The sequence below is a fragment of the Cynoglossus semilaevis genome, chromosome 7, assembly GCF_000523025.1.
Source record: "Cynoglossus semilaevis isolate Cse_v1.0 chromosome 7, Cse_v1.0, whole genome shotgun sequence".
NCBI classification, from domain to species: Eukaryota; Metazoa; Chordata; class Actinopteri; order Pleuronectiformes; family Cynoglossidae; genus Cynoglossus; species Cynoglossus semilaevis.
Genome location: NC_024313.1, coordinates 6,323,431 through 6,348,685, shown reverse-complemented (window position 1 = coordinate 6,348,685; position 25,255 = coordinate 6,323,431). Strand labels below are relative to the sequence as shown.

The following is a 25,255-nucleotide window of genomic DNA, read 5'->3' as shown; positions in this document are numbered from 1 at the left end:
CAGTCCCCGTTCGGCGGCGGCAGCAGCAGCAGCAGCAGCAGCAGCAGAGACAGTGCTGTTGTTGGCGGTGGATGGGTTGTCAGTTTAGAGCTGGTCTCTCTGTTCTCCTGTGCATTTGTGGAGGCCGGTGTCAAAGCTGCAGCAGCAGATCAGAGGCTGGGAGACCAATCTCTGCTCCCTTTCATCTCCACCGCTTCCCTGGGAAATGGAAGCAGCTTGCGCCGTATCAGCTGCACCACGGTCAGCTCTGAGTCTTTGGACCCGTGCGTGTGTGGGTGCGTGTGCGTTAATAACAAATTCCGATTCGGGCAAGAATAATTTCCCCACTTCACTAATCTATTTCTTCAACAGAGATCTCCTCTGAACACAGCCTCGTATCCAAAGACTATTTTCTCCACTGAAGGCAAAGTTCATTGTGTTCAATCATCCAATTACTGTGTCGCCATCTGTGTACAAAGACGCACTGTTGCATCCAATCTGTATTCTTTCCTTTAGAGATACATTTAGAAAAAGGCGCAGTAACAACTCTGCTCGGATTTAATTCACCAAAAAAGTGCAAAATCACTTTCAGTTGACTCCATTACTTTCTATTTCAAACCTATACGACACCATTTGGACTCGTTTATCCCACAAATTTGCTTCCTGATTGATTTCAGCTTTAGCGGAAAAAAAACAAAAAGTCCAAATGAATCGTTCTGCTTCTAACGCTCTCCATATTAAGTTCTTCATTTCAGTTCTGTTTGTGACTTTTCACTTTCCTCCGACGGCACTTTTTATATTCATCTTTAATTATCACATTTCTCCACATTCCTCCAGCAATTAAGTCTTTATTTATTTCAGTCCAAATAAATACCCGCCTGCTTTTCCCAGCTAAAAATATTTCCTTTGAAAAGACTCTCTAACAACAATTTATATGACAGCTCCATTTCTAAAAACAGCCTGTGTCCTGATTTTTTTACTTGGAAGTTTATTCTTACTTTTCTTTTCATCTTGAAATATATCCTGATAAAAAAATCCAGCCAGGATATTTTAGTACGGATTTAATTAATGTGTGACATGACGCTGATATCTCTTCTCATGTAAGCTCACCAGATGTTAGCTTATCGTCCTGACTTCATAAAACTGAAGGAGAAAATGAGTTTAGAGTTTGTCCTTTTTACAGCCCCAGATATTTCAGCTCAGCGTTTCCTCTTCTCTAATCGGTCTGGACCGTTCCATACGATCGTCAACACAAATGCAGGAAGCAATTAGCAGGATGCGGTGTGTTTGCCACGTACACAGAGAAAACACAGACACACGCGCGAAGACACAGTGACAGCCGTCGCCTCGCAGGCTTCCCAGAGGCGAGCCTCATTTGTCATGGTTGCACGCGGTTTCCTCATTTAGAACAGGTGCAACAACAAATCTAGCTACACCTCCCATGTCTACGTCTGAGGGTGTGTGTGTTTATGTTTGTGTACAAATATATACAACATATTCATTGCCAGTGCATTAGCATTCACGCCCGCTCTTCACCTGTGCATAATTCCATTATCCCTCTGATAAGGCAGCGCGCGGGAAAAATGACATCCAGCGTTTTCTTTTCTCCGTCAACCAAGATTCCTTCTACCACACACACACACACACACACACGTGCATCATTTTACCTGTGTGAAACAGAGAAACGCAATCAGAATGGGAATGATAAATTATCATGAAACTAATTTAAATAAATATGAATATAATGATCTGCTCTCCTGAAATATGGTGTAAGCTAACCATGTTCATCTGATCCTCATGCTAATGCTATGGCTGCTGAGGCTACGGTAAGTAAAATGGCCAAATGTTTTAAGAAGATACAAAACCAAGACAAAAAAAAAACCAAAAAACAACCAAACAATCAAAAACAGAACGGCGAAGCAGCAGCAAAATATAACTGTAAAGTCACAGAGAAACAAAAGTACAAAACCAGAAATGCAAAATGTAAATGTAAAGTCAGAGAGAAACAAAAGTACAAAACCAGAAATAAATACTAGTCAGAGTCGGGGGGGAAAGGCTAAGTGAACTGTGTCGTTACATTTAACATAATCACAGACCAAAACAATGGTCTGAGGAAATGAGAAACAACTGACGTTGTGTCACTGGAATCGTCAGGTTTTTGTTATATGTTCTATTAAAAAGGTTTAATCAGGGATTAAGATAATCTCTATTTTGATCACAGTTGTTTTTACACCTGACTCTGGCGACGGACCTGTTCTGGGGGCTGCTGGTGGGCACAGCCTGTTTTTGTTCATATTGCATGCATGTGATTGGAGCTAATACGATTAACACTGACCTGGAGTCAGTGGAGCAAATACAAACACACACACACACACTCTCACAGTCACACATACAAAGGCAGCACTGGCATCAGCCTCAGAGCCACAATGTTAGAGGAAGACCACTGACAGACCGACCGACCGACCGACAGACTGACAGACAGACAGACTGACAGACAGACCGACAGACAGACTGACCGACAGACAGACTGACAGAGAGACAGACCGACAGACTGGCAGACAGACTGACAGACAGACAGACTGACGGACAGACCAACCGACCGACAGACTGACAGACCGACCGACAGACATACAGACAGACAGACAGACAGAGACGCTGGTTGTTTTCCCCTGAGCTCTCAGATCACAGACAGTCCTCAGGGTTTGATGATTTGACAGATGAAGGTAATTATTCCTTTCATTCCATACTCTGTATTTATTTGTGCCGCTCCACTGCACAGCCGGTGCGTGTGTCATCACCGCCGTGCAAACTGTTCTGCAGTCAACTGAAACCGTCACGTATCTTAACTATTTTTAACTAATCAAATCTACAACAGTCAAGCTGAGACCCACCTTATTCAAAATTCAACTAATTTTTTTTTAACTGCTGAGATGGAAATAGAACCCTGTTGGGAAACGTCTGTACATAACGAGCCAAGAAATTATCTGTAGTAAAAACTAAAAAAAAAAAAAAAAAATCTTTAACTGTTAAACACAAAACAACACTTGTTGTTGTAGGATTTTCTATTTGAAAAATGTCTGTTTCAATTGAACAAAATTGGCCAATGGTTCTGGTAAGCTTCCACGCCATTCATGGCACATGGTCCGATTAAAACGCCTATAAAAAAAGTAGTGGGACGCAGTCCACGCCAGACTGGGGACATGTCTGGAAGAACTGGTTTGTAGTGCTGGATGTCACCATGTAGCGTTTGTGACACTGGTGTGTGTCCATGAGACCCCGGGTAATAAAAATGTGTCCGTTTGCCGAGAAGTTTCACTCGATTATCAAAATAAAAAGGCGGTCTGAGCTGGAAACAGTGAAATGTGACATCTGTGATTTATGGGATTTATTATGGCTGTTTCTGGTTTCCTGGCAGAGCAGGGAGAGGGGGCAGTGTCACATCATTGTGCTGGGAGAGAAAAACCCTCAGGTGAGTAAAGACTGAGTTTACTATCGTTTCCCCTCTGACTGTAACTTTTCCTACAAGTCTTTTTCTCTGCCTCCTCGGCTCCTTCAATCATATTATGTCTTTTTATGTCTTTTTTTCACTGCCTTACTTCCATCTTCTCCTGAATTACTCCTCCACTTGTGTTGCTGAGAGTGTGAGCGTTGGAGGTTTAATCCCTTCCTCACATTGCCATCCACATGCCCAGCAACACAACAGCCCCGCTGCATTTATCCTCTTCTCTAAATGAGTCACCGGGAAATAAGGCTGTCTTTGACGAGGACCCCTGGGTGAGGCTTCCATTGATTTATGGATTTATGTAAGAGTACTGTCACAGAGTTTTATTGTAAAATTAAGTGCACTTAAAGAAGGTTAAATAAGTGCACTGCATAAAGTATTTTTTTGGGGGGGTATAAAACTGAGATTCCTGTGGGAGTGACGGAAAGGGAAATGAAGTGTTCGTTGACTTTATGTCAACGCTGATATTCTGTATTGACTGAGTGGAAAAAAATTAAAAGCTCATTTTCATTCATCTCCATATAAAATGAAAAGCTCATTTTCATTCATCTCCATATTGATATTTCAAATATTTCATGTACATCAGACAGAGATTCTGGTTGTCGATTTGGTCTTAGCAAGCAAACTACCATCCAGCTGGATGGATAAATACAATATCCAATCAACCTCAGTGCTGAGTCAACAGGAAGAGGTCAGACAATTTAACTAGTGACCGTAGGAAGACAAGCTAAAAATAGATCCTCGAATCACAAATATATTTCTGAAATGACCAAAGCTATTTCTCTCCATGTCTTTTTTGTAATTCTCGCTTTGTTGTCCATCAGAGAATTTCATTTTGACGCACGTCTCAATCTAATTCTTTGCTTTATCTAAGGCGCAAAATCCAGTTTTGGAAAAGGAAAAAAGACCAGCTGGAGTTGGATCAAAACTGATGCTAGGCTTCTGGATTTTTAACAGGTTTCTATTTAAGTTGGGATTTAAATAAATTCTTGCTTTAATTAAAATAAAGAACCCCACGAGCCCTAATGAGCAAGTTTCTGGGCTGTGGGAGGAACCCTGAGCACCCGGGGAGAACATGGCCAATTATGGAGCTAACTTTTATAAACAGTCTATGGAGCCACTAACAACAACCTGTAGAATTCATCCATTCAGGCCCTAGGAGGTCATTGCACAGCGTGCTAAAGTCATTGGGATATTTAAGTCTGGACAGAAGCGCTGTGCCAACAGACCCACACTGGCTTCCCCGGAGCCACGCTGCAAGGGCGGCTAAAAATGTCACCGGTTGTGTGCAAAGCGACCAATTTGACATGTGCCAAACAGGAGGCTGTGAATCCTCCGAGCAGTGGCGTCCCACCAGAGCCTCCAGGCAACAACACACTGCTGGCAGGACCGTCCACCTCAGAGATCTCGCTAATTAGCACCACGCTGTCTAACCTACATCTGATGAAGTAGCTGTTTAACATGACGGCCTCTCCTCATATTTAATCTGCCCACAGGCAGGATTAGCTGAAGAGATGCACAGGTTCTTGCTCCACAGGTTTTTCTTCCCGTCAGTTCATTAGTCACCGTGTCAAATATTTCCACATTAGCAAAGTGTTTGCTACTAAAAACCCTTGAAATGAAGCCAAGGCGTGCGTTGTGATTAAACGGGGAGTCACTTTAGAGTCGGGCTTCATCTGCAGCGGCCAGCGGTTAGATCTGGACTCGACTGCGTGGAGAAGAAGAGGAGAGCTGTTAAAGGGCTAAACAGTCCTTCTAACCATCTGGTGGAGAGGATGCAGAACACTGTTGAGGGAGCCCACACTTGATTTATAGTGTAAACAACACAGACAGCGTTAATTACATCTGGGCTGCTCCTAAACAGTGGGCATTTTGGAATAGGCCTCTCCAGAATTCAGCCAGAACGATGCCATTGGTATGAGCAAATAGGTACAAAAAAAAAAAACCAACAAACTATTTCACACTGTATCTACATTAACTTCAGCAAGTGTTCAGTGGGAATCCCTGGTATTAGTTTTTCATGTGTTTATGTTATGTTACAAACTGAATCTGGAGTTTTAGTTTTTGCTTCGAGGATGATGTTTGGCCCAACATTAAATGTAACAGTTTGAATGTGAGCTCCTAAAAACAAATGCATGTTGAAAACAAGTCTAAATAATTGAGCATACTGTAGTAGCACAGTGTAATTCTTAACATAGAGACTTTTAAATAAAATATTAAGAATTAAAATAAACAGCGATTACAAACCTGAAATCATACAATGAAAATATATAAAGATTTTTTATCAATTGAAATTAAAAAGCTAGAAAAGCTGGACAAAATGCATAAATAAACCCAAATCTATCTGAGTTTGTAAATACATTAGCAGTGGGTTTTTACGGAGTCTGCAGTCCCTAGTGGACATTCAGAGGTAGTGCAGATAGGTGGTAAAATATGTGGTTGATTAAAAATCAATGTATATTTTTCTATATAGCTACTGCAGTTTTCTGCATCCTTCTAAACCAACTGTACTTTAAACATCTATAAAATACATTCACAATAACACTGGTATAATTTTACCATGAAATATATTCTGAGACCCTCAGTTTGAGAACCTAAGTGTGGCCTGCACTGACTGACGGAGGCATCAATCAACCCTGTGACATCAGTGTATTATATTAAATAGTACGTGTGACTGTATGTTCCTGGGAGTTTCTGTCCGGAACAACAAATGAACGGCAGCTTCACAAACAATGTGCAGANNNNCACCCCCACCCCCACCCTGACGGCTTGTTCTCCATCCTCCACGTCTACCATGCAGCGTGCATTACATGACAGGAAGTGAAGATGGGAGGCTGGTCTTTTCACTGGATGATAGCCTGCCAAAAGATCTGAAGGCCGGCCAATAACCCAGAGCAGGAGTTTGACCGTGACACCAGCGTCTCCTGCTGCCTGCACCATTCTCCATCGGCTGATTGTATGATAGTGGTCTGATGACAGTTGTAGCTTCTAATTGCACTGGCTTTTATGGTCCTATATAACATCAGCGGGAGCCCGCTGGTATTGTTTTGTTGAGGGACGTCCGTTGTCCTGCACACTGGTGCCAACAGCAGGGCGTTTGTCTGGCACTAAATTCTCATTTGGCTCCTTTTTCATCAACATTTAAGGAGAGTAAAAGCTACATTAAAGTTTAATGTGTTAAAGGAAGGGAACTTAAAAAAAAAAACTCCTTTTTTTCACATTCCCTCAGCCACAAAAGGCTTCTGTGAGGCGAGGGAACACTGGTGCTAATAATGTTGAAGCTGTGCCAAGGCCAGCTGGTGGTGCTCTGCACAGGGCACCGAGTGTCTGCTCTCCACAGTCGCCGTCTTTAAAAGGTTCTTTTCTCTAACAACTTGGATCAGATGGAGCAAGATACCTGTGCAGTAATGGATGTAGTGCACATGCGTGTTGATTAAGCCCAGTCTTTTAACAGCCTTATTACATGTCATTTTCCGTAGCTGCTAATACGGGGTCATTTGTGCAGCGGGGCTGCAGGAGCCGCCTTCATAACCTGACAATCAGAATAAAGATCTACAGAACAGTGGTGTGCGTAGGACGCAGTAGTTCTATGTATTAGTTTAACCCTGAACCTAAAAGCAAAGGTTCATTTTTCGACTAAAACCTGTTTGAATTTTAAACGAAAATATAAACCCTACATAAATTATGCTACAGTAATAGCCTTGCAATCAAGTTTTGGTTCATGTGTTTGTGCAAAGACAAGTAACGTGCAGCTATCGTGTACATTTTATTTAAATTATTTCACACAGTATTCTACATCCAACTAATACTGAACCGGCGCACCAGTCAGGTTTGGAACCTCAGTTTGGTGAGTCAGACTTATTATCGTTTATATCAAGTGTTTCATAAGTTTCTGAAGACGTGGTGTATATTAATGACCTCAGGTAATTGTGAGTGTTTTAATAGGCCACTTTAAGACCAGCCAAACAGAGTGTGCTGCAGTAACCACTGTCCAACAATATTGATTTCAAACATACTCACTTAGGAGCTAATTAAATCCACAAGGCCCTGACAAAATCCTTCGTGGACAAAAAAAAATACAAAAACACGTCCAATATCTAAACTTTGTTGGAAAATTATTTTTGCAGTGATTAATATAATCCCAAAGCACAGTGTGCCTCCTTTAACAGATTTAACGTCGAGGTACGAGGACCAACTCGGGCTCAACACCTCTGGGGGACGCACATTTGGAATAAACGCAGCACAGGTGCAGAGCTCACAGGAACAGAGCGCCACGTGACATTATTCCATTTGTGTTGTGACATCACGGGGCAGCTGTGTGCCCCCCTCCAACAACCACATCATCTCTGGAGCCGAGGCCGAGGTTTAATCAGACGTCTCAGCGTGCGTCACAGTTACGGTACATGCAGGACAATACAAACACACACACAAACATGTAAACATGCATGGTAAATCACCCTCGCTGCTTGAGTATGTATGTGTGTGTGTGTGAGAGGGCAATCTGCCACTAAACTCCCAGCAGCCCTTGCTAATGTCTGTTCTCTCCGGCTCACACTCTTCCCTGGTGTGTTTTTCCCAGCAGTTCTGCTTCCGCCTGCACTTTCCTGTCGTACCTCATTCTCCGCTCACACTGTCACTAATTTGCGTCCCAGATGAAATGAAGTAAAATCCACTGACTGTAACTGTGGAGGCAGAGTCACTGTATTTACTGTACCAAGACTGATTTGAAACACTAGCACGTTTGTAAAACAGGGTTGAAATATATAAATATATATTGACTATCGGGTCAGTTGATATGATGGGATAGCTTAGCATAGTCCTTAGCTGCTTTAATAATATTTTATATATAGCTATTATAGCTATTGTCAATATTATTTATTGTTTTGTAAATGTAGTATTGTAGGTTCTTTCTTTTGTCAATATTTGTTATTGTTTTGTAAATGTAGTATTGTAGACTTAAATATCCCCTGGCTAACTACAGTCTATTCTTTTTTTTTTTTTACTTTTAGGCATTTTGCTGGTAACAATTTTAATGCTATGGTTTTCCTCTAAATCCTTTTCATTTTTCATCTTTAATGGAAACAAACAACTTGGCTAACACTTTATTTTGGCTGCCTTACTTCTAACATTCAGCCATCAGATTTTCTCAGATTTATACTATAACTCTTCATCATGTGTAAGGTATATATTACCATTATAATTATTATAATATATATGTATTAACTAACAAATCAAGCCATTTTCTATGCAATAAACAAACAACAGAAACAAAAAAAAAATGCAACTGGAGGTGAGGGCTTTTAGTGTCCCTGGAGTTGCAGTAAGAACACCTGAGCCTTCACCATGTGGGTGGAACCTCCTCTGGAACATTCTGTCACTATGGATCATTATAGGCCTCTCAGAAAAAAAATGTATCAAATGCGGCTTTTTATTCTGTATAACGGTCCATGGATGTTGCTTTCAGGATGTCACATCCTGGCTGTTCCATCCAGCGGCAGGAAGACAGTGAAAGGCTCCAGTGTCAGAGCTTCACAAATGACTGTCACTCACAAATTACAGCTACATCTGCCAGTTCCACAGGGCCCTGGCATCAACAGACCCGAGCTGCGGGCAAAGTGGGTTTGTTTTGATTACTGAGATGTGGTAAAATTAACAGGGCAGGAAATGATTTTATGTTGAAAATCACAGTTTTGATCCCACAAATTTGGTGAAGTGAATCTTAAGGCCGTTTCTGCGTCGCTGAATCTCTTGTGTGAGTCTACGCAATTAATTTCCCATGGATTGAGGCAAACTGCCAACAACAACGTGGTAGTGAGACAATAACTCAGTTTGAACATGTGGGATATCCACTGCTGCAGAGATATAACTATTAGATGATGTACGATGATTAAACAAAGATAAAAGTTTCTACTGTGATGTAGCTAATTATTAACCATTCAACCATTCAACTTTTGACTTTGAATGCTAACAGAAAAAATAAATATAAATTATTTTAATTTTCTCATTTTTTTCATTCAACTTTTGACTTTGAATGCTAACAGAAAAAATAAATATGTCAACTGTAGGTTGCTCTTTAAACAACAATGAGCATTTGCCAACTTATATTTTTTCTGTTGATTATAAACAGTCCCTGGTGAAACAAAGCGTCATCCACGCCATGCTGTAAACACACAGTTCCCTAAGCATCTGAGTTGTTATTATTATGAGATGTTATCATCGCTAAATATTCACTTTTGCTGATGAAAGCGAGAACATCTAGTTCTCTTCTGTGGTAATTATAGCTCAATGAAACGCAGATGCAGAATATTTAGATGTACAACCGGGAATTTTTTTTTTTTCCCTGAATCCAAGTCTGCTTAGCTCCATGAATAGGGATTTGTAAATAATTAGAGAAACAACACTTGTTAAAAGCAAATAAAGACGCAGGTAATAAGTGCACACAGATGGGAAAACATAATCAACAGATTCAATGCAAACAGGAAATCTATGTAAACACATAATTTATGTATGTTAGAAGAGTTGTTAATGAAAACAAGTTGAATAGTCACTGATAATAAAGTGATTAATGGTTTCATGAATATAATTACCAACACAGTACAAAAGTACTCCCTTCAGTCATTATAAATGGGCTACGTAGATGTTTATGTCACTGCAGGAGAGCTGCCCTCTGGGTTTTTTTCTATTTTCTCTGGCCAGTGGTCACTGGTCACAAGTGGAAAAAAAAAAATCTGCATTTAATTGCAACTTTTCAGTTCCTCAGTGTCTGCAACACTAACACTGACGCCCAGTCTGTTAGCCCGTAGCCTGTTAGCCCGTAGCCTGTTAGCCTGTAGCCTGTTAGCCTGTACCTTGGCTACAACTGTGTTCAGGCTGTCGGAGGAAGCTGCTGGATCTTTAACATCTTTAACACTTCCTGTATGTCCTACCTTGAACAGAAACTGAGACTGTTCTGTTCTGACGCCTTGGATTTTATTTCTCCAATTATTTTTCTTCATCCTTCCTTCAGACACCCAGTCCTACACGTGTGTTACTGTGATCACACATTAACCAACATCAGTGGAAAAAACAACATTTCACCTTTCAATGCAGCCACCCGTCCCCCCGCCACCATTTCACCTCCACTCCTCACCCCCTCCTCTACACATCTTGGCCAATCAATCCTTCATGCAATAACAAGGTGACATGGATGGCGTTGCCCTGGTAACTGCTGCAACACAAGTGTTGCCTGGTCACTGAGAACAAACAAGCGCCGCGGCCCAGCAAGGCTCCTGCGCCACCGTGAACCAGGAGGTATGAAAGGCTTGAGAGAGTGTCGGGGGGTGGGTGGAAGGTCACACACCGGCTGCTGCAGCCCTCCCACGTTTTCATTTAATGATATCATCCTGACTTCACTCTGCCCGGAGTGCTGCAACAGAAATGTCAGGCTAGTCCACAGATTAATTAAAAAGATGTTCGATTCGCAAAGAAACTAAATGTTTTTTTCCCTCAATGCATTTTTTAATGGAGAAACTAAATGTTTTTTTTTTCCCTCAATGCATTTTTTAATGTAAGTAAAGAGTGTTTTTTTTTTCTTCTCTGCAGAATAGTTTCTGGGTTATTGGCTTTATTATACCATAAAAAAGACAACACTTTCAGTGTACATTCACACCACTACGTCTTTACTCAGTCGTTATAATGAATCCTGTTAGGCTGGAGCCTACTGAAGAATAGAACACACACACACACACACACACACACACACACATACGGAGCAGAGCTCAGATTTATAAATAGAGCCCTCTAATGAAGCACTTTATCAAGCTTACAGGAGTTGGCTTCGGACATATTATTTAGTATTTAATTGTAGTCCTAGTCCAGTGAGATATGTCAATATGCAGGGGAGAATCTGACAAAATGATTCATGCAAAGCTAATTAATCAATTCAACAGTCTCCACCAGCGTCTATTAATTTCCGGTGGAAGGGAAATAAACCCGAGTCATTTAACCTCTTTGTGGAGTGCATTAATCTTTTTGCAAACGTAAAACGCTCTGCTTATTTATCTGCACTCGAACATCACACGGAGCGAGGGACGCACATGCTAACGCCTGTGGGGAAAACAAAGACGAGATTCCTAAAATTAAAGCAGCTTTTGCTGGGATGAGAAAGTTGAATATTTGCACGTCTTTATGAACTAGACCAGAGTTCATCCAGAGTACGGCAACTGGACTGTTCACACCCAACAATAGAGAGACACTACTGTAGGTGATTTACACACTGAAGCATGCATTATGACTCCACTCATTCTCCTCAAATTGCATTTTTGACACTCGTCTGAATTGTCCTCAAACGCGTCTTGAACTCTACAATGTTCACCGTCATTGAAAAACAGACCTGTGCCTTATTCCCAGCATGCTCTGCTGTGATTGAGAGGGAGCTGCCACTGGTGTTTGTTGTTTGTGGGACTGACAGACAGAGAGCAGGAGGTGTGACCAGATGAACCGTGTCTAATTTAAAGGATTGTCTTGAAGTCTTTGATTTAAGGACGCGCTTCTCATTAGATTTCCACTAGCCGCTCTTCAATCTGCCAAGCGGAAAGAAAAACTGTCTGAAAGGAAGAGGAAAAAACATGTTTGTCTGCTGGAAATGTGCTGCGAAGAAGAGGGAGGGCAAAATGGAGTGTTTACACCCAGAGACTCAGAGAAGGACCTTGAACGTCCATGACGAGCTCCATTCCCCTTTTCACTTTCAAATCACCTTATCCCAATTCTCCTTTTGGACGTCATCCTAAAAAACCAAGGCCATAATTTCCATCCAATTTGCTTCCTCTCACTGCATGAACACTGACAGATTGTCATATTTTGGCCACTCTCCCAGTGGAGAGTTGTGAGAGGCAGGAGGGCAGATAAACGGTTATTACCATCCACACTGGCTCATTACTGAGCATTTAGACCCAAGACTGGCAACACAAAGGTTCTGGAGGGTGAACATGCTGCTGACACAGCGCCCCCACCAGGAGCCAAACAACACTGAAAATGTCCCTGATCACAGGTGCTAACTCACAGTTTGTTTTTTAATTTAATTAATGCGCCAACTTTTAGCTATTTACTATTAATCATAACCATTTTTAGCTGCTTTGGCTAACTTGTAGCCACAGGTTATCTGTCCTAACTACTGCATATAACTAACCATTTCTATTGTCAATTTGGATGACTACTGCATATAACTAACCATTTCTATACAGTAAATCATCATGTTTTGGTGCATCGACAGCACGCAGGACGACATCAGGACTGAACCCCATGTTTGCCTACCGTCATGAATCCATCCAGCAGGCCTGAGTCCGGTTTGGGCGGAGCTTGTAGCCGCTCCATTGACCACTTCTCGATGATTGACGTCACTTGAGAATTTTCCGTGTTGAGGATGCGGAACCCAGTCATGTTGACTCCACTGAAACGATACGGCTCCATGTCCAGAGCAAAGAGGTCCTGGGAGCAGAGAGGACAAAACACAGAGTAATAAAACCATGGACACTTTACATCAAGGGTGTCAAACTCATTCAGGTTCAGGGGCCACATGCAGCCCGATTAGATGTCAAGTGGGCCGGACCAGTACAATCATAGATAATTACCTATAAATACCTATAAATAATTACCTATAAATAACAATAAGTCCATGTTTTTTCACCTTTGTTTTCATGGAAATAAGTATATTATAAAATATTCATATTCAATTTGACAAATCATCCTTTTTTCACTTTTAGAATTCTTCAAATGGGCCAGATTAAACCCCCCAGCCGTATGTTTGACACCCCTGCTTTACATGGAGACCAAATAATGTAAGGATTGAAAAAAGCTAATTTTCCCTCTATTCACAGAATTTCTAATCAAATACAATGATGTGCAGTGCAACTACAAAGATTTTATTTTTTTGATCATTTGTGACAAAACAAACAGAAGTAAATCCAAGCTGCTCCACTGAAGGTATTCCTGGAGTTGTTGTTTTTTTTTTATCCCATGCCGAGGCACTAGCACTGATTAAGGCAACACATTCAAGGTCACAGGCGGCTTCTGGTGGACTGCCATCTATCATGTGGAAGTGAAAGGACATCCCGGTTGTCCTGTGTACAGCGTGTCTGCCATCTCACCGGGCAGATGTCTCTGGGAAACACAGCAACACAGCGGACACGGTAACAGATAGTGATAGACACTGGATTGCAGGGATGCCACGGTTGATGTTTTCTTTTTCTACTCCGACAGCAGTGTGCATGGCTTGGTACCAGAACACAGCAGTTTTTGGCCCCGGAGTCAAAGACCTCCGAGCTGCCAAATACTGGCTGATTTTAAGTGGGAATGATTCCATCATGATGAGCAGCAGCAACTGCTGCATGCTGGGAAACACAGCATCCTTCACTACCATCTCTCCTGTTCTAACTTTACCACTGTTTTCTTCTTCCTCTTCTCAGAGACCGTGCCCAGGTCAGTCTGCTGAAGTCATCGGAGCTCAGTTTAGACTGTACTCTGTTGTACTGTAGATCATTCTAGAACTTTCAGTTCCAGTAGTTGTGTTTGTTGCGGTCAGTCTCTCTGCAGTCCCTATTGTCCAGTGTTTAAGATCTATTTCTGGAAGACATCCAGTTCCTGCTAATGTCAGGCTTCTGTCATATCTGCTCCGCCTCATTACGACTATTTTTACTGTGTTCTATTGTACTGCTGGTACCTCGGACGTTCTTCTGCAACCTCCTGACTGGAGCTATGAACAATGAAGACGTTCCTCCTGACCTCCTGACCTCCTGACTGGAGCTATGAACAATGAGATCACTGGAATGCTTTGTTAGCTTTTTGTAGAACTTTGACAACTGCTACACATTATTTTATTTTTTTTTTAAACTGATTTCCAGTTAATGGAAAGATAATCAGTTGAAAGCAACATTTTAAAATTTGTGTCATTTTAATAATGATGTTTTCTTTTTACATCGACTCTACCTGCTGGTTTTTCTTTCTTGCTTTTATCTGAAGCTCAGTTCTGGTATGGACGTCTCTGTCTCTGTCTCTGTCTGTGTCTCTCTCAGGTCAGTTCTTTTACTAACCTCTACCTCTACCTCTGCTTTCGTGACTGTGCTGCCAACGACACAGCAGGCCATTAGTTTGTTGGAAGTATAATGGACCAAATGAGCGACAGTCTCATCTGCTGCAGGCCATTATCTGAGCTCTCACTGCCTTCCATTTCTCTGCAAAGATGTGCTGATGTTTTTTTTCCCCTTTCGCTGAAGCGTCGCAATCTTTGTAGTGGCTGGATCAAAGAAGTTTCAGGGAACTTCAATCGCTACAAGAGTCAGAATAACATATATCTGACTGTTTTTGTTTTCAGCGGATGTGGACAGACGATCGAGGGTGAGGAGGGGAGGGTGCAGTTCTTTCCCCCAAAATAAGCTCATGTGAAACTTTCTCACAGTTGGTGTTTGAAAAGAAACTTCTATTTATTTTTTTTATATCACGTTTTGATCAACTGCATGACAATAACTCAACTTTTAAGTCTGGCTATATCCCAGGAAGAGAAAGTGTTTTTTCCCCCCCGTCTTTGGCCAGCTCCGTGGTAGAGTTATATTTAATTATCTTCTCAGAGACAAAAACACTGCTACCAGACACTCAGGCAGATGGATGAGGTTTTGCCTCACAACAAGTAAACAGGTGAGTGTTTGCACTCCAACAACGCCAGAAACAGAAGAAAATAAATAAATATATGCCGGAACACAATCGCAGATGGCACAGTGCAAGAACTAATCAAAAACATACACAGTGTAAGTGCCTTTTCTCCAAATATGAGAGTGGTTTTGTACTTACCAGAGTAGTAAAAATATAATGGTAGTACTCCGTCATCATACCCATGGCGAGAGCCTGAGGGGAGGAAAAAAGATTTGGTCGTAAGTTTGAATGTTTTACAAACGTCATACCCCGAATATTTGACCGTTTTTATTCAGCCACCGTCAAATGTGAGCAGTTGGATGTTGACATCCAGCAAAGGTAAGTGGACTGTAATCCTAGGAGTAAACTACCTTCAGGGCTTGGTAAAAGAAGTAAGGAAATATGTTTAAATAACAGCATTAGGAGCTAAAATAAATAAATAAATAAATAAGTTATAATCCTAATTATAGGTGCACCTTTAAATAGCTAAAAATTGTCAAAGTTATAAACCTAATTATAGGTTCACCTTTAAATAGCTAAAAATTGTCAAAAAAAAAGCAAAAAGCAAAAAAAAAAATCTTCAAAAGATGAAAAAAATATGATTATTTAGAAATGTTGAAAACAAGCAAAAAAAAAATCTTCAAAAGCTACAAGTAGAAAAGAAAGAACAAAATTACAGACAATAGAAAAGGACCAAACACTGGAGACAAAAACTGGAGGAAACAATGATGAAGTTGTATTTGTTACCTTTTTTTTAATTAAAATATTATTTTGAGATGTTTTTAAATAATTATCTTTCACACCAAACGTGTTGTTTGTGTTGACAGGATGTTGTTTACTTCGCAGCTTCCGCTCTCTTAAAGCACGACGACAAAAGGACAAAAACATATCATTTTGCCAAAACAGTTTTATTTGGCACAAAAATGTGTGTAGCCACAGGGAGGAAGGCAGAACTGTTGAAAATGTGACAGACTTTCTTTCTTTTTTTTTTTTTTTTTTTGAAGCTGGAACTGTGCTGTGACTTACAGTGTTTGTATTACGATGGCTGTTTGTTCCAAATATTCATCATCTATAAACTAATCATTCTTGTTGCTCCACCGTAGACAATACAAGTGTGTAGAGGAGGCGCAGCAATAAGACTCCCATTCACCGAGGAGCCCTGCAGCTCTCATAAATAATGTTCCTCTGCTAAATGAATTTAACATGCCTGTGAGCAGAATTAGACTTTCTAATTAAAAAACCTTTATTGTGCGATGGAGTGAAGCTATTATGACGGGGTCAGTGGTACAGATCTCATCTTCTTTTGCCAAGATTAAGGAGCAGGAAGAAGTTATCGGAGTCATTTGGATCATTGCTTAAAGAGAGAGCGGGTAATAAAGGGAACACGTAGCAGTTTATTGTTTGAGCACGAATGCATAATGAATGAACTGTGAGTCTATGTCGCCACTATATGTTTCTATCAGGGGGGCAAATATGTAAATTTTAAGACTACGGTTAATTTGTCCTTAATTAAATTGAATAAGTGCCATGATTAAAAGTGCTCATTGTTCACTAATGCAGCAGAACGTCGGCTTAACTTCCACTACGGTCCATGTCTGACTAATGGGAGGAAAAGGCTGCACATTTTTTCTAATAAAGCAAAACGTCTGTCTGCAACTGCTCTTTGTCAGTGTTTAATCTGCAAATGCTGCCGTTTAAAAATGTTTACTAGTGGGAAATAGATCCAAATATATCTATAATAAAAAAATGATTTTTAAAGGCTATAATATAGCTGTAGGGTTTTTCACTGTTGTTCAAACAGTGAATAATAACTTTATTACCAGAATTCCTGACAGGAGAGTAAACATTTTGAAAATGCCTCACAAAACAATAATGGCATTATAATGACAAAAGTTTTATTCATCACGGTATTTTTTATGAATTTTATTTCAAAGTAGAAACCTTTGCAGTATTTTCCTAAAATATTTCCATCTTCAGCAGCCTGAACATTTTGCAAAATGTCAAAAGTAATATAACACAGAAGGCATTTTCGTTGTCACACACCTGAACTTCTAATGTTGCCTCTGTATCTGCCCAATATTATAGATACTGATACTGTCCATGACATGTGATGTAGCGTGTCTCTTTAGCGTGTTTTTCTGTACCTGCTTCAGGATCCAGGCAGCCATCTCATGGCCACAGTCGAAGATTATGTGAAACTCCTTGGCTTTCTTCATCTCCTTCAGCAGAGGCTTGGCATCCTTAGTCTCCGTGGACAGCTGTCGAATCTTCAAACGGATGTTGTACCGTGACGGTGCCTTGATGAGCTCCTGCAGTCGAATGAGACCTAGAGACAAAAAAAGAAATGTAAAGTGAGAAAAAAATGTAATTTCATAGAGGTTGAAGGCAGGAGGCATGCTTGATCTGCTGCCATTTTTTAACGGCTCTGATCTTAAAGAGGCCAAAAGAAAACAACTGGATTTAGTTTCTCTTAGCTTAAAAAAAGACTTGAATACAGTACATGGATTTTTATCCGTGGCTGATTGATCCTCCTACAGTTGCCTGGCAGTAAAAACAGACTTTCAAAGACACGTCAAGAGAGCTTAGCACCACGGTAACATATAACGCTGCTTCTTATTAAATCCAACAAACACCAACAATCTACAGTGGATCTGCCCATCAGGTCATCTAATATACACAGCAGATTTACTGTTCAAGTCATGGTCTTCACCCCTGACTTCTCGAATCATTCCAACTTTTGTACAAGATGGTTGTTTTGCAGAAATTCCAACTGTCCAGTCCAATAACTCGGTGAATTCCACGACGGCAGCTGAACCTGACTTCTCTGATCAGTAGAAATGCACTGAAAACAACTGAGCATTTGTTTATGTTAATGCTTATTCAACAATGAACCACAAAATTTGACCTTTTTTTTTTCATTGAAGTTTGAAGAAGTTCCACTTATTAACATATAGGTGTCACTCTCGGGTAGGCAGGTATGTCAACTTAAAACCAGGGAAGGTAAATTTGGATGCTGATGAAAATAGTGGCCTCCCCTGCCTCTCAGCCACTCCTCAGATGTGCTCTGATGAGAACGTCTCTCTTTGCCCAGCTCGTTCTTGCCCCCAGGGTGCCTGGAGCTGCCGTCACACGGCGAGCTACAATCTTCACCTTTCATTTGTCGACCACACGCTCAGGTAGAAAGCTCTCCGGGAGATGCTGTGATGAGATTACAATGAGTTTCTCTCTCAGTAAAGAACTTCAGAGTTCAGGGATGAAAGCGGTCGGATTGATGGGAGAGATGATTACTTGTCATGGGTATAAAAATGGCTGGAGCAGCGAGGATCGTTTGTGAGAGAGATAGGATTTTTTTTTTTTTTTTTTTTGCTTCCATGGAACCACTTTAAGGCGGCTAAGCCTATTTTTTATTTTGAAATGAAGTGCTATGTGAGCAGCTTATTGGTGTTACTGCCTGAGCTTCAGATCTACCCAAGGCCTGGAGTGAGGCTGGTGTAAAATAGGAACATGTTCTGTTTTGTGTTGGGAAAGAAAATCCATTGTTTGGGTAAAATGTGATCCCTCTGCAGCTTTCATCAGTTAATCCCTGTACATGTCTGTAGAGTCAATCATTTCTGAGATGTTCTGCTGCTGTTCACACTGACATTTACAGCCACTATATTAGCTACGCCAGGCTGGAAATGTGGTTGATATTGTATTTTTTCCACACAGAACTTTCTTGTGTTCTGTCTGTCAGTGTTTTAAACAAAATCATGATTTTCTGTTCTTAACCATGTTCTTTAATAAAATAAATAAATGTCCATTTTTCCTTGGTCACCTTACGCCCTTTAAATCAATTTGGACAAGTTAATTTAATTCAATTTTTACACTATCCTTTTTTTGTGGTATGTTCTATATGTACGATAAAGTGATGAAACACTTTGAAAAAATATGACAATAAAATCCTGAATCTTGGATTTTTAATCCTGAATCAGAAGATTGGATGATTTACTCAGATTAAATGGCCAGTACATATATTTTCTGATATTTTGGCTCCAAACGTCAGCGTGGATGTTTTTGTGCTCGAGGTGATGCTTTCTGACTTTCTCTGTTGATCGTTCCATGGACTGTGTGAATATTTTATCCCCTCTGATAGTTTCTGCTGCCAGTTGTCAGATATGAACCAATCAGCAGCGTGGAGCCGTGGAGCATGAAGCTGTGTGATTATAGGATGGGAGCGGGCGGCGGAGCGGTGGGGCGGTGGAGTGGCGGGGTCGTGCTGCTGCTGTGCGGCCATGCAGCTGTCATACATTTCAGGTCATCAGGTGTATTACACCAAAAATGCCCCACTGAGGGGGCTTCAGCTGCTGCTAATCTGACAGAGGAAGGGGCCGGAGGTCACCTTTGGACGTCTCACTGGAGCAGCTTGTCAAGAATGAGGGTGTTAACATACGGAGCTTGGAGGCACAACGTGGAGAGAGGTCAAAACGATGAGTCAGAGTGATGTGGCGAATGGGACGAGCCCATGTTACACCATTGAAGGTTAATGCTAATGATTTCCAGCACTGGAAATTTACCACTGCAGATGCAACAGCTGCAGAAGTGGACTCAGCGGAGGTCAGGGAGGCAGCAGTAAAACCAACACTTCCAAGGAACCTTGAGTTGCTAAAAGCAGCAGCTTTAAATGCGCTAAGAGGAACGTTTTAGGATGTCAACAGGGAGACAATGTTCATTTTCTCTGACTGCAAATTCATTATGCAACCTGTCTAAAATTTAAACCTCCTCTCGACTCTGTCTAATTTACTTACATTAACTTGTCACCCACATCATTCCAAATCGCTCGTAAATTGCAAGCAGGCATTTGAATATTGTTATCTCCTCCTCTGGAGCGAGCGCTTGCACTTTTACCTCATAAAGACATCACCCCGCTCAGGTTTAAAATACAACTTCTCTTTTAAAAAATGCATATTACGAGCCACTTTACAAAGTCGGAGGATCCAAGAAACGGCTCACAGACACGTTTGATAGCCACCCTCAGAGATCAAGTGTCGGCCCAGTTATTAATGGCTGTTGTCAGCTGTCTCATACTAGGATTCTGCATTGGATTAATCTGAAAAGACACTGGGTCATTCTGGGTAAGGTGCTTCTTTTTCCCTCACCCTCCCGAGACACTGACATTGGCAGAACCTGGAGGACTGAGGCAGAACAGTCAGCCATTGATTTCTGAATCAACCTGACAGGTTACAAAGGACTCGGCGCTCACCTGGCACCTCTTACGGTTTTCCCCACAGCTGAGGAGGGACATCACATTCATCACCATCGCACACAACCACTCACATCACTGGAAGGTAAGGACAGACACTGACTGTACCTGTACCTGTGCTGTCGTCATAAACGACAGTGACCGTCCTCCACTTGAAGAAGTGCACCAGGTCCAGGATGGCTCTGCTGAGGGACGAGAAGTCGGGGTACAAGCTGACATAATAGGAATCCCTGTTGTCGGACACCTGGTGCTTCCACTTGGTCTGGATGTGAGGCACGCCCAGAGCGTTGCAGATGGACTGGACGGCATTGGCCGACGAGCTGTGTGAGGGGCCAAAAATGGCCGCCACGCCGAGGGAAAGCTGATCACATGCTGGTTAGAGCAGCACAAGAACCAGTTAATGAAACCACTGGAACATACCATTCCACAAACAGCACTGTGTGAAAAACCAAGAGAGTTGTTCGATGGCATCAAGCTAAGCTAGCTAACGTATAATTGGATCCAGAGTGGCTGAAACTTCCTGAGAAAATACTCAGAGTTTGATTGTATCTGTGGTTGTCAGATTTTCTTATATCTCCAGATTAACTATAAAATCATCCTGCAGCTAATTTCTTAAATGGCAGTGGGCTGCTGCGTATAGCTGTGTAGCTAGCACAACAAAATGACTGCTGCGACTCTGTTAGTCATTTCAAAACATTAATTTTAAATATTATTAAAGTTTAGTTAACATTTTGGTATAACTGTCACATCAGGAAAAAAAATCAGGAATAAGGTTTATCTGTGTCTTCTGCTGATAATCTGTCAGATGTCAGTTGACCGATTTCCTTTGTATTAAATACAATTAATCTGACCTGTCACACATAAGTCATCAGTCATCCACACAGTGGAGACACATGATAATTAATATTACTGGATGGTCCTTTTTATGACCATTTCTCCTTTTTTCTGAAGTCTGATTTCTATAGAATGTTTACATTTAATACCATACATTTAATAAAGAAAATTCTGTGTTTAAACTGTACTCATTAGTAACAAAATGTGTAAAAAAAATACACTTTTTACACATTTTTACTACATAGAATCACCTTTTCTGGAGGCCTCAAAGCTGTCAAAGATGTTTATTCTCTGGATGTCATAGGTCAGCGTGGTGTTGGGGAGCAAGGTGCGGTTCCTGTTGATTGTGTTCAAGGCAAATTTGAAGGCAAGTTCCTCTGCGCCTGAGGGGCCGCTCTCAATGGATTCAAATATTCCTCCTGAAAGGTAAAAAAAGAAAAAAAGAAAACCAAAGGGGAGTTTCAGTGACGTGGACTAACGGCTTCTTTTCTCTCGTAACTGCAACAGATCTATTAACACCAGCAGCGTTTAAGTAAATGTTCAATAAGATGCAGGTAATTGCACCTCCAACAGGGCTATTGTTTTCCATTCCACTCTCACATCTCTGCTGATATCGTGCCTCACAACGCTGTGTCTCAGCCGCTGATCTCAGGGACGCGACGTGAGCTGTTAGCTGATTTACATTCTGTCGCCTTCGTCTGTGTAATTATTGCCAATTAGCTGCGTGGGGAGGAGAGTTCAGGGGTGGGTGACCTGCTTTAACTCCCCTCCAACGGCCCCGACTGAAAGGGTTCACTCTTTAATTCTGCCCAATTGAGTTTAATGATTCTCCAATGAGACCAGAGTAGAGAGATGGGTCTTGGCAGGAACACAGAAATATTAAAGGAAAATGGAGAAGACGCGAGAATCCGAAAAAGATGAAGAGCCCTTTTCACTGTTCTGATTTTTATTAATTTAAATATCCACAACTGTTTGTATCATTTTAACTGCTAATTACAACAAAATACAGTGAATATATGAACACAGGACATATATAATACCGTAGTGGGGCGGTAGAATAAGGAAGAGGCAGCTTTTATTTTGTTAGCTCGCGGTTAATTAGCTCACCTGTAGTTAGCACTGTTGCTCTAAACCAAAAACACGGTACAGAACACACTGCGCATGTGCGCTACAACATGGTGCGTTCAAGCCACCCAAGAACCGTCAGAAAAAAAGTAGATCTATATAACACAACGTTACAATACTCTATACTTGTTTTCTTTTCTTATACCTGATATTCTGTTTATTTATTGGAGATAAAGAAACATTATTATTATTATTATTAATGTAATACTAATACTATACTTAATTTAAACCTATGAACGCCCAGTGCCACATCAATTAGTGAACCATGGGATCACATGACCTGGTGGTCTGTGTGGATGTATTTTTGCTCCGTCTCATTAAGGTCCCGGTCTCATCAGAGAGTGTCTATTTCAGGTGAAAATGAGGACGGTGATGACAAAGCGCTGTGACATATCCATCATTAGGATTACACAGAGAAGGTGGTGCAGTGTGTCAGCGTGTGACACATAATGGACTAACAAAGCAGATCTCAGTAACACAGCTGTAGGCTCCAACAGAAGCAAACAAACACAAAACATTTGTCTACATCAGCTGTACGTTACTCCAATTTGGGAACGGTACCGACTTTTCTGCTGAAGGGTGTGATAATGAGGAAGAAGAAACAAATTCCATGTCTGCTGAATGTCTCAGCAGACCTGGGTTGACAATTTGGGATGGACCAAATCCTGGGAAGGATTTATAGAAATCAAACTTCAGAGAGGGACGCAAAAGGCAGAAGATGAAAGGAGGGCTGTGATCTGTGCTCTGAGGAAACATTTGTGAAGATGAGAACCGAGGTTGGAAGTCCATCCACCAGAGGACGAGGGGGAGGGGGGGAATTCTAACTAAGACGTTAAAATAAAAGTTAAAGTCAGTTTATTGATTCAATTACAGAAGTGAGAGCAGAAGTCATGAGAGGGAGACGGAGGGAGGAGGATGGATTTGCAGTAAGAGACACAGCGGCTATAAATAGCATCAGAGATTGATTTTTTTTTAAAAAAGAAAAAAAAAGAGGTGCAGCCAGGCAAAGATGTCATTAACTGAGTGAGGTGGAGGTTTATCACTGTCATCGCGCCGCTGTCCGACTGTAACCTTTTTTTTATTTGTGACATGTTTGTGCACACTCAGCAGATTATTAGCCTCCCGGAGTAGTATAGAAACTGAAGAATTCTAAAATTGCATTTCGTCCTATCTTGATCTTAGAAGACAACGTCACCAATCATCCTGAATAACAGAGTTCAGTTTTATAGATGTCAACACGTCCTCCTTCGGGACTCTCTTCAGTTCCTCCATATTTGATGTTCTTCTGTCGTAGAGATACAGTAGGTAGTTCTTCAACAGTTGTTGGGACACCAAACTGGGACCAGAACCTTATTTTGCCACCGACTCCTGGAGACCTTTTTCTTTCATATTTCCATCTTCAAGTCACCATGTCCCAATTCTTGTCTTCTAGGGTCCGGGTGGGGGCACAACAATAGTTCTATCATTTCCTCCTTGACGTTCTAACAGTTCTACAATAATCTGACTGTTAAAATATATCTTACTGACAAACAAGTCGCCCAAGTGTGACATTTAGGTCTGACTGGGTGAGTGAGCTCCAGAGACCGGGTCCCAGCGGCCGTGAGTCGGCCTGCTCTACAGCAGTAGTGTGGATGTGAACATCATGGCGTTTCATTTCACTGGGACGGAACGTTAATGTAAGAATGAATGGCCAAGAACCTCCATTACAGCAGAGAAGAACGGAGTCTGTCCAGGCTAATAAATCATTATTGTACAATTGCCCCGCGGGGGCAGAGAGAGAGCTTGACTGGACTGTTGAACCACTGGCAGAGAAGAAGAGAAGCAGAGAGGAGAAGGATGTGGAGCTGAGTTCAGTGAATTAGATATGGTGTGGACTCTGAAGAATGAGTTCTATATCTGCAAAGAGCAGAACCATCAGAGCGACATTTGAAGCAGCGGTCACTGAGTCATGGTTTATTTAAACCATTGACTGATCGTGAAAAGTTGCTTCACACTAGTTAAAAACAGCTAACATTTAGCTATTTAGCTTTTAGCAATTCAAGACAACTACTGCTGGATATAACTTCCTGAAATCCTTCAGGCTCTGGATTATTTATGTATTTCAGTGTTTTTTTATAAGTGGATTTCATTTTATTTACACCACTATTAAACAATTCTGACAATTTTTCTCCCCAAATTTTAAGTTTTTTGTTGCTAACTTTTAGCTTTTCTAGTGCAACCTAACCTATAGCACTTTTCCTGCTATAATTGCCTGTAATATTTAACATATTAAAGTGTAAATATTTACTCTGTGTTTCAGTTAATTGTGTTGCTCCGTCTTCTTCTTCCATTGTTTGACCGCTTCTCTCTGTCTCTCTCTCTTTTTTTTTTGCTTTTTACTGTAGCACTTGTGTTCCGTCGCAGGTGTGTGACTTACAGCTGAGATAATCAGCGTGTGTGTGAATTATGGAGCTGCCATCATTGGGACTGGTGTGAATTATGGAGCAAATGAAAGCTGTAAGTGAGTTATGAGGGAGATAATCACCCTGACGAGAGAACGCAGCTGCTGAGCCCACTGTCGACAGAGTGCATATACGTCCGCCAATCAATCTGTGTGTGTGTGGGATGGCAGTGTAGCCCCCCCCACCACCACCCACACACACACACACAGTATGTAAATGTTATTGCCATTAGATGTTTGTACACTCACGTCTGATTGGTCTGAGTTGGCCAATAAAATGGCTCCGTTTAAGACAAGAACAATTCAAGGACAAAACTAAACATTTTAATTAAACCTTGAATTTCACTTTTCACTTTCCTTTGACTAACGTCAGGTTAATTGGGCTGAGTGTTTGCAGACTGTTGCCTTGGTGACTCTGGAATGAAATCCAGGTTCTAATTCATGATGATGGTGCTGGTGATGAAAAGACAGATCT

General features: G+C 41.2%; 1 protein-coding gene across 3 annotated transcripts in view; it reads right to left on the bottom strand.

The window, feature by feature from the left end:
• Positions 1-25,255, bottom strand: part of LOC103380931 (glutamate receptor ionotropic, kainate 2) — a 65,281-nt gene that overhangs the window by 25,227 nt on the left and 14,799 nt on the right. The window contains exons 1-6 of one of the 3 annotated variants that reach the window (XM_008313076.3): positions 21,780-22,242; positions 21,467-21,634; positions 20,490-20,753; positions 17,287-17,468; positions 15,302-15,355; positions 12,773-12,946 (exon numbers count right to left, since the gene is read on the bottom strand). In XM_008313076.3, coding sequence (XP_008311298.2) covers positions 12,773-12,946; positions 15,302-15,355; positions 17,287-17,468; positions 20,490-20,753; positions 21,467-21,634; positions 21,780-21,804 — 867 coding nt within the window. In that variant the 5' untranslated portion in view covers positions 21,805-22,242. Of the gene's footprint in view, positions 1-12,772; positions 12,947-15,301; positions 15,356-17,286; positions 17,469-20,489; positions 20,754-21,466; positions 21,635-21,779; positions 22,243-25,255 lie in introns of those variants that run through there. The other 2 variants (XM_008313073.3, XM_008313074.3) reach the window with 2 other exon arrangements.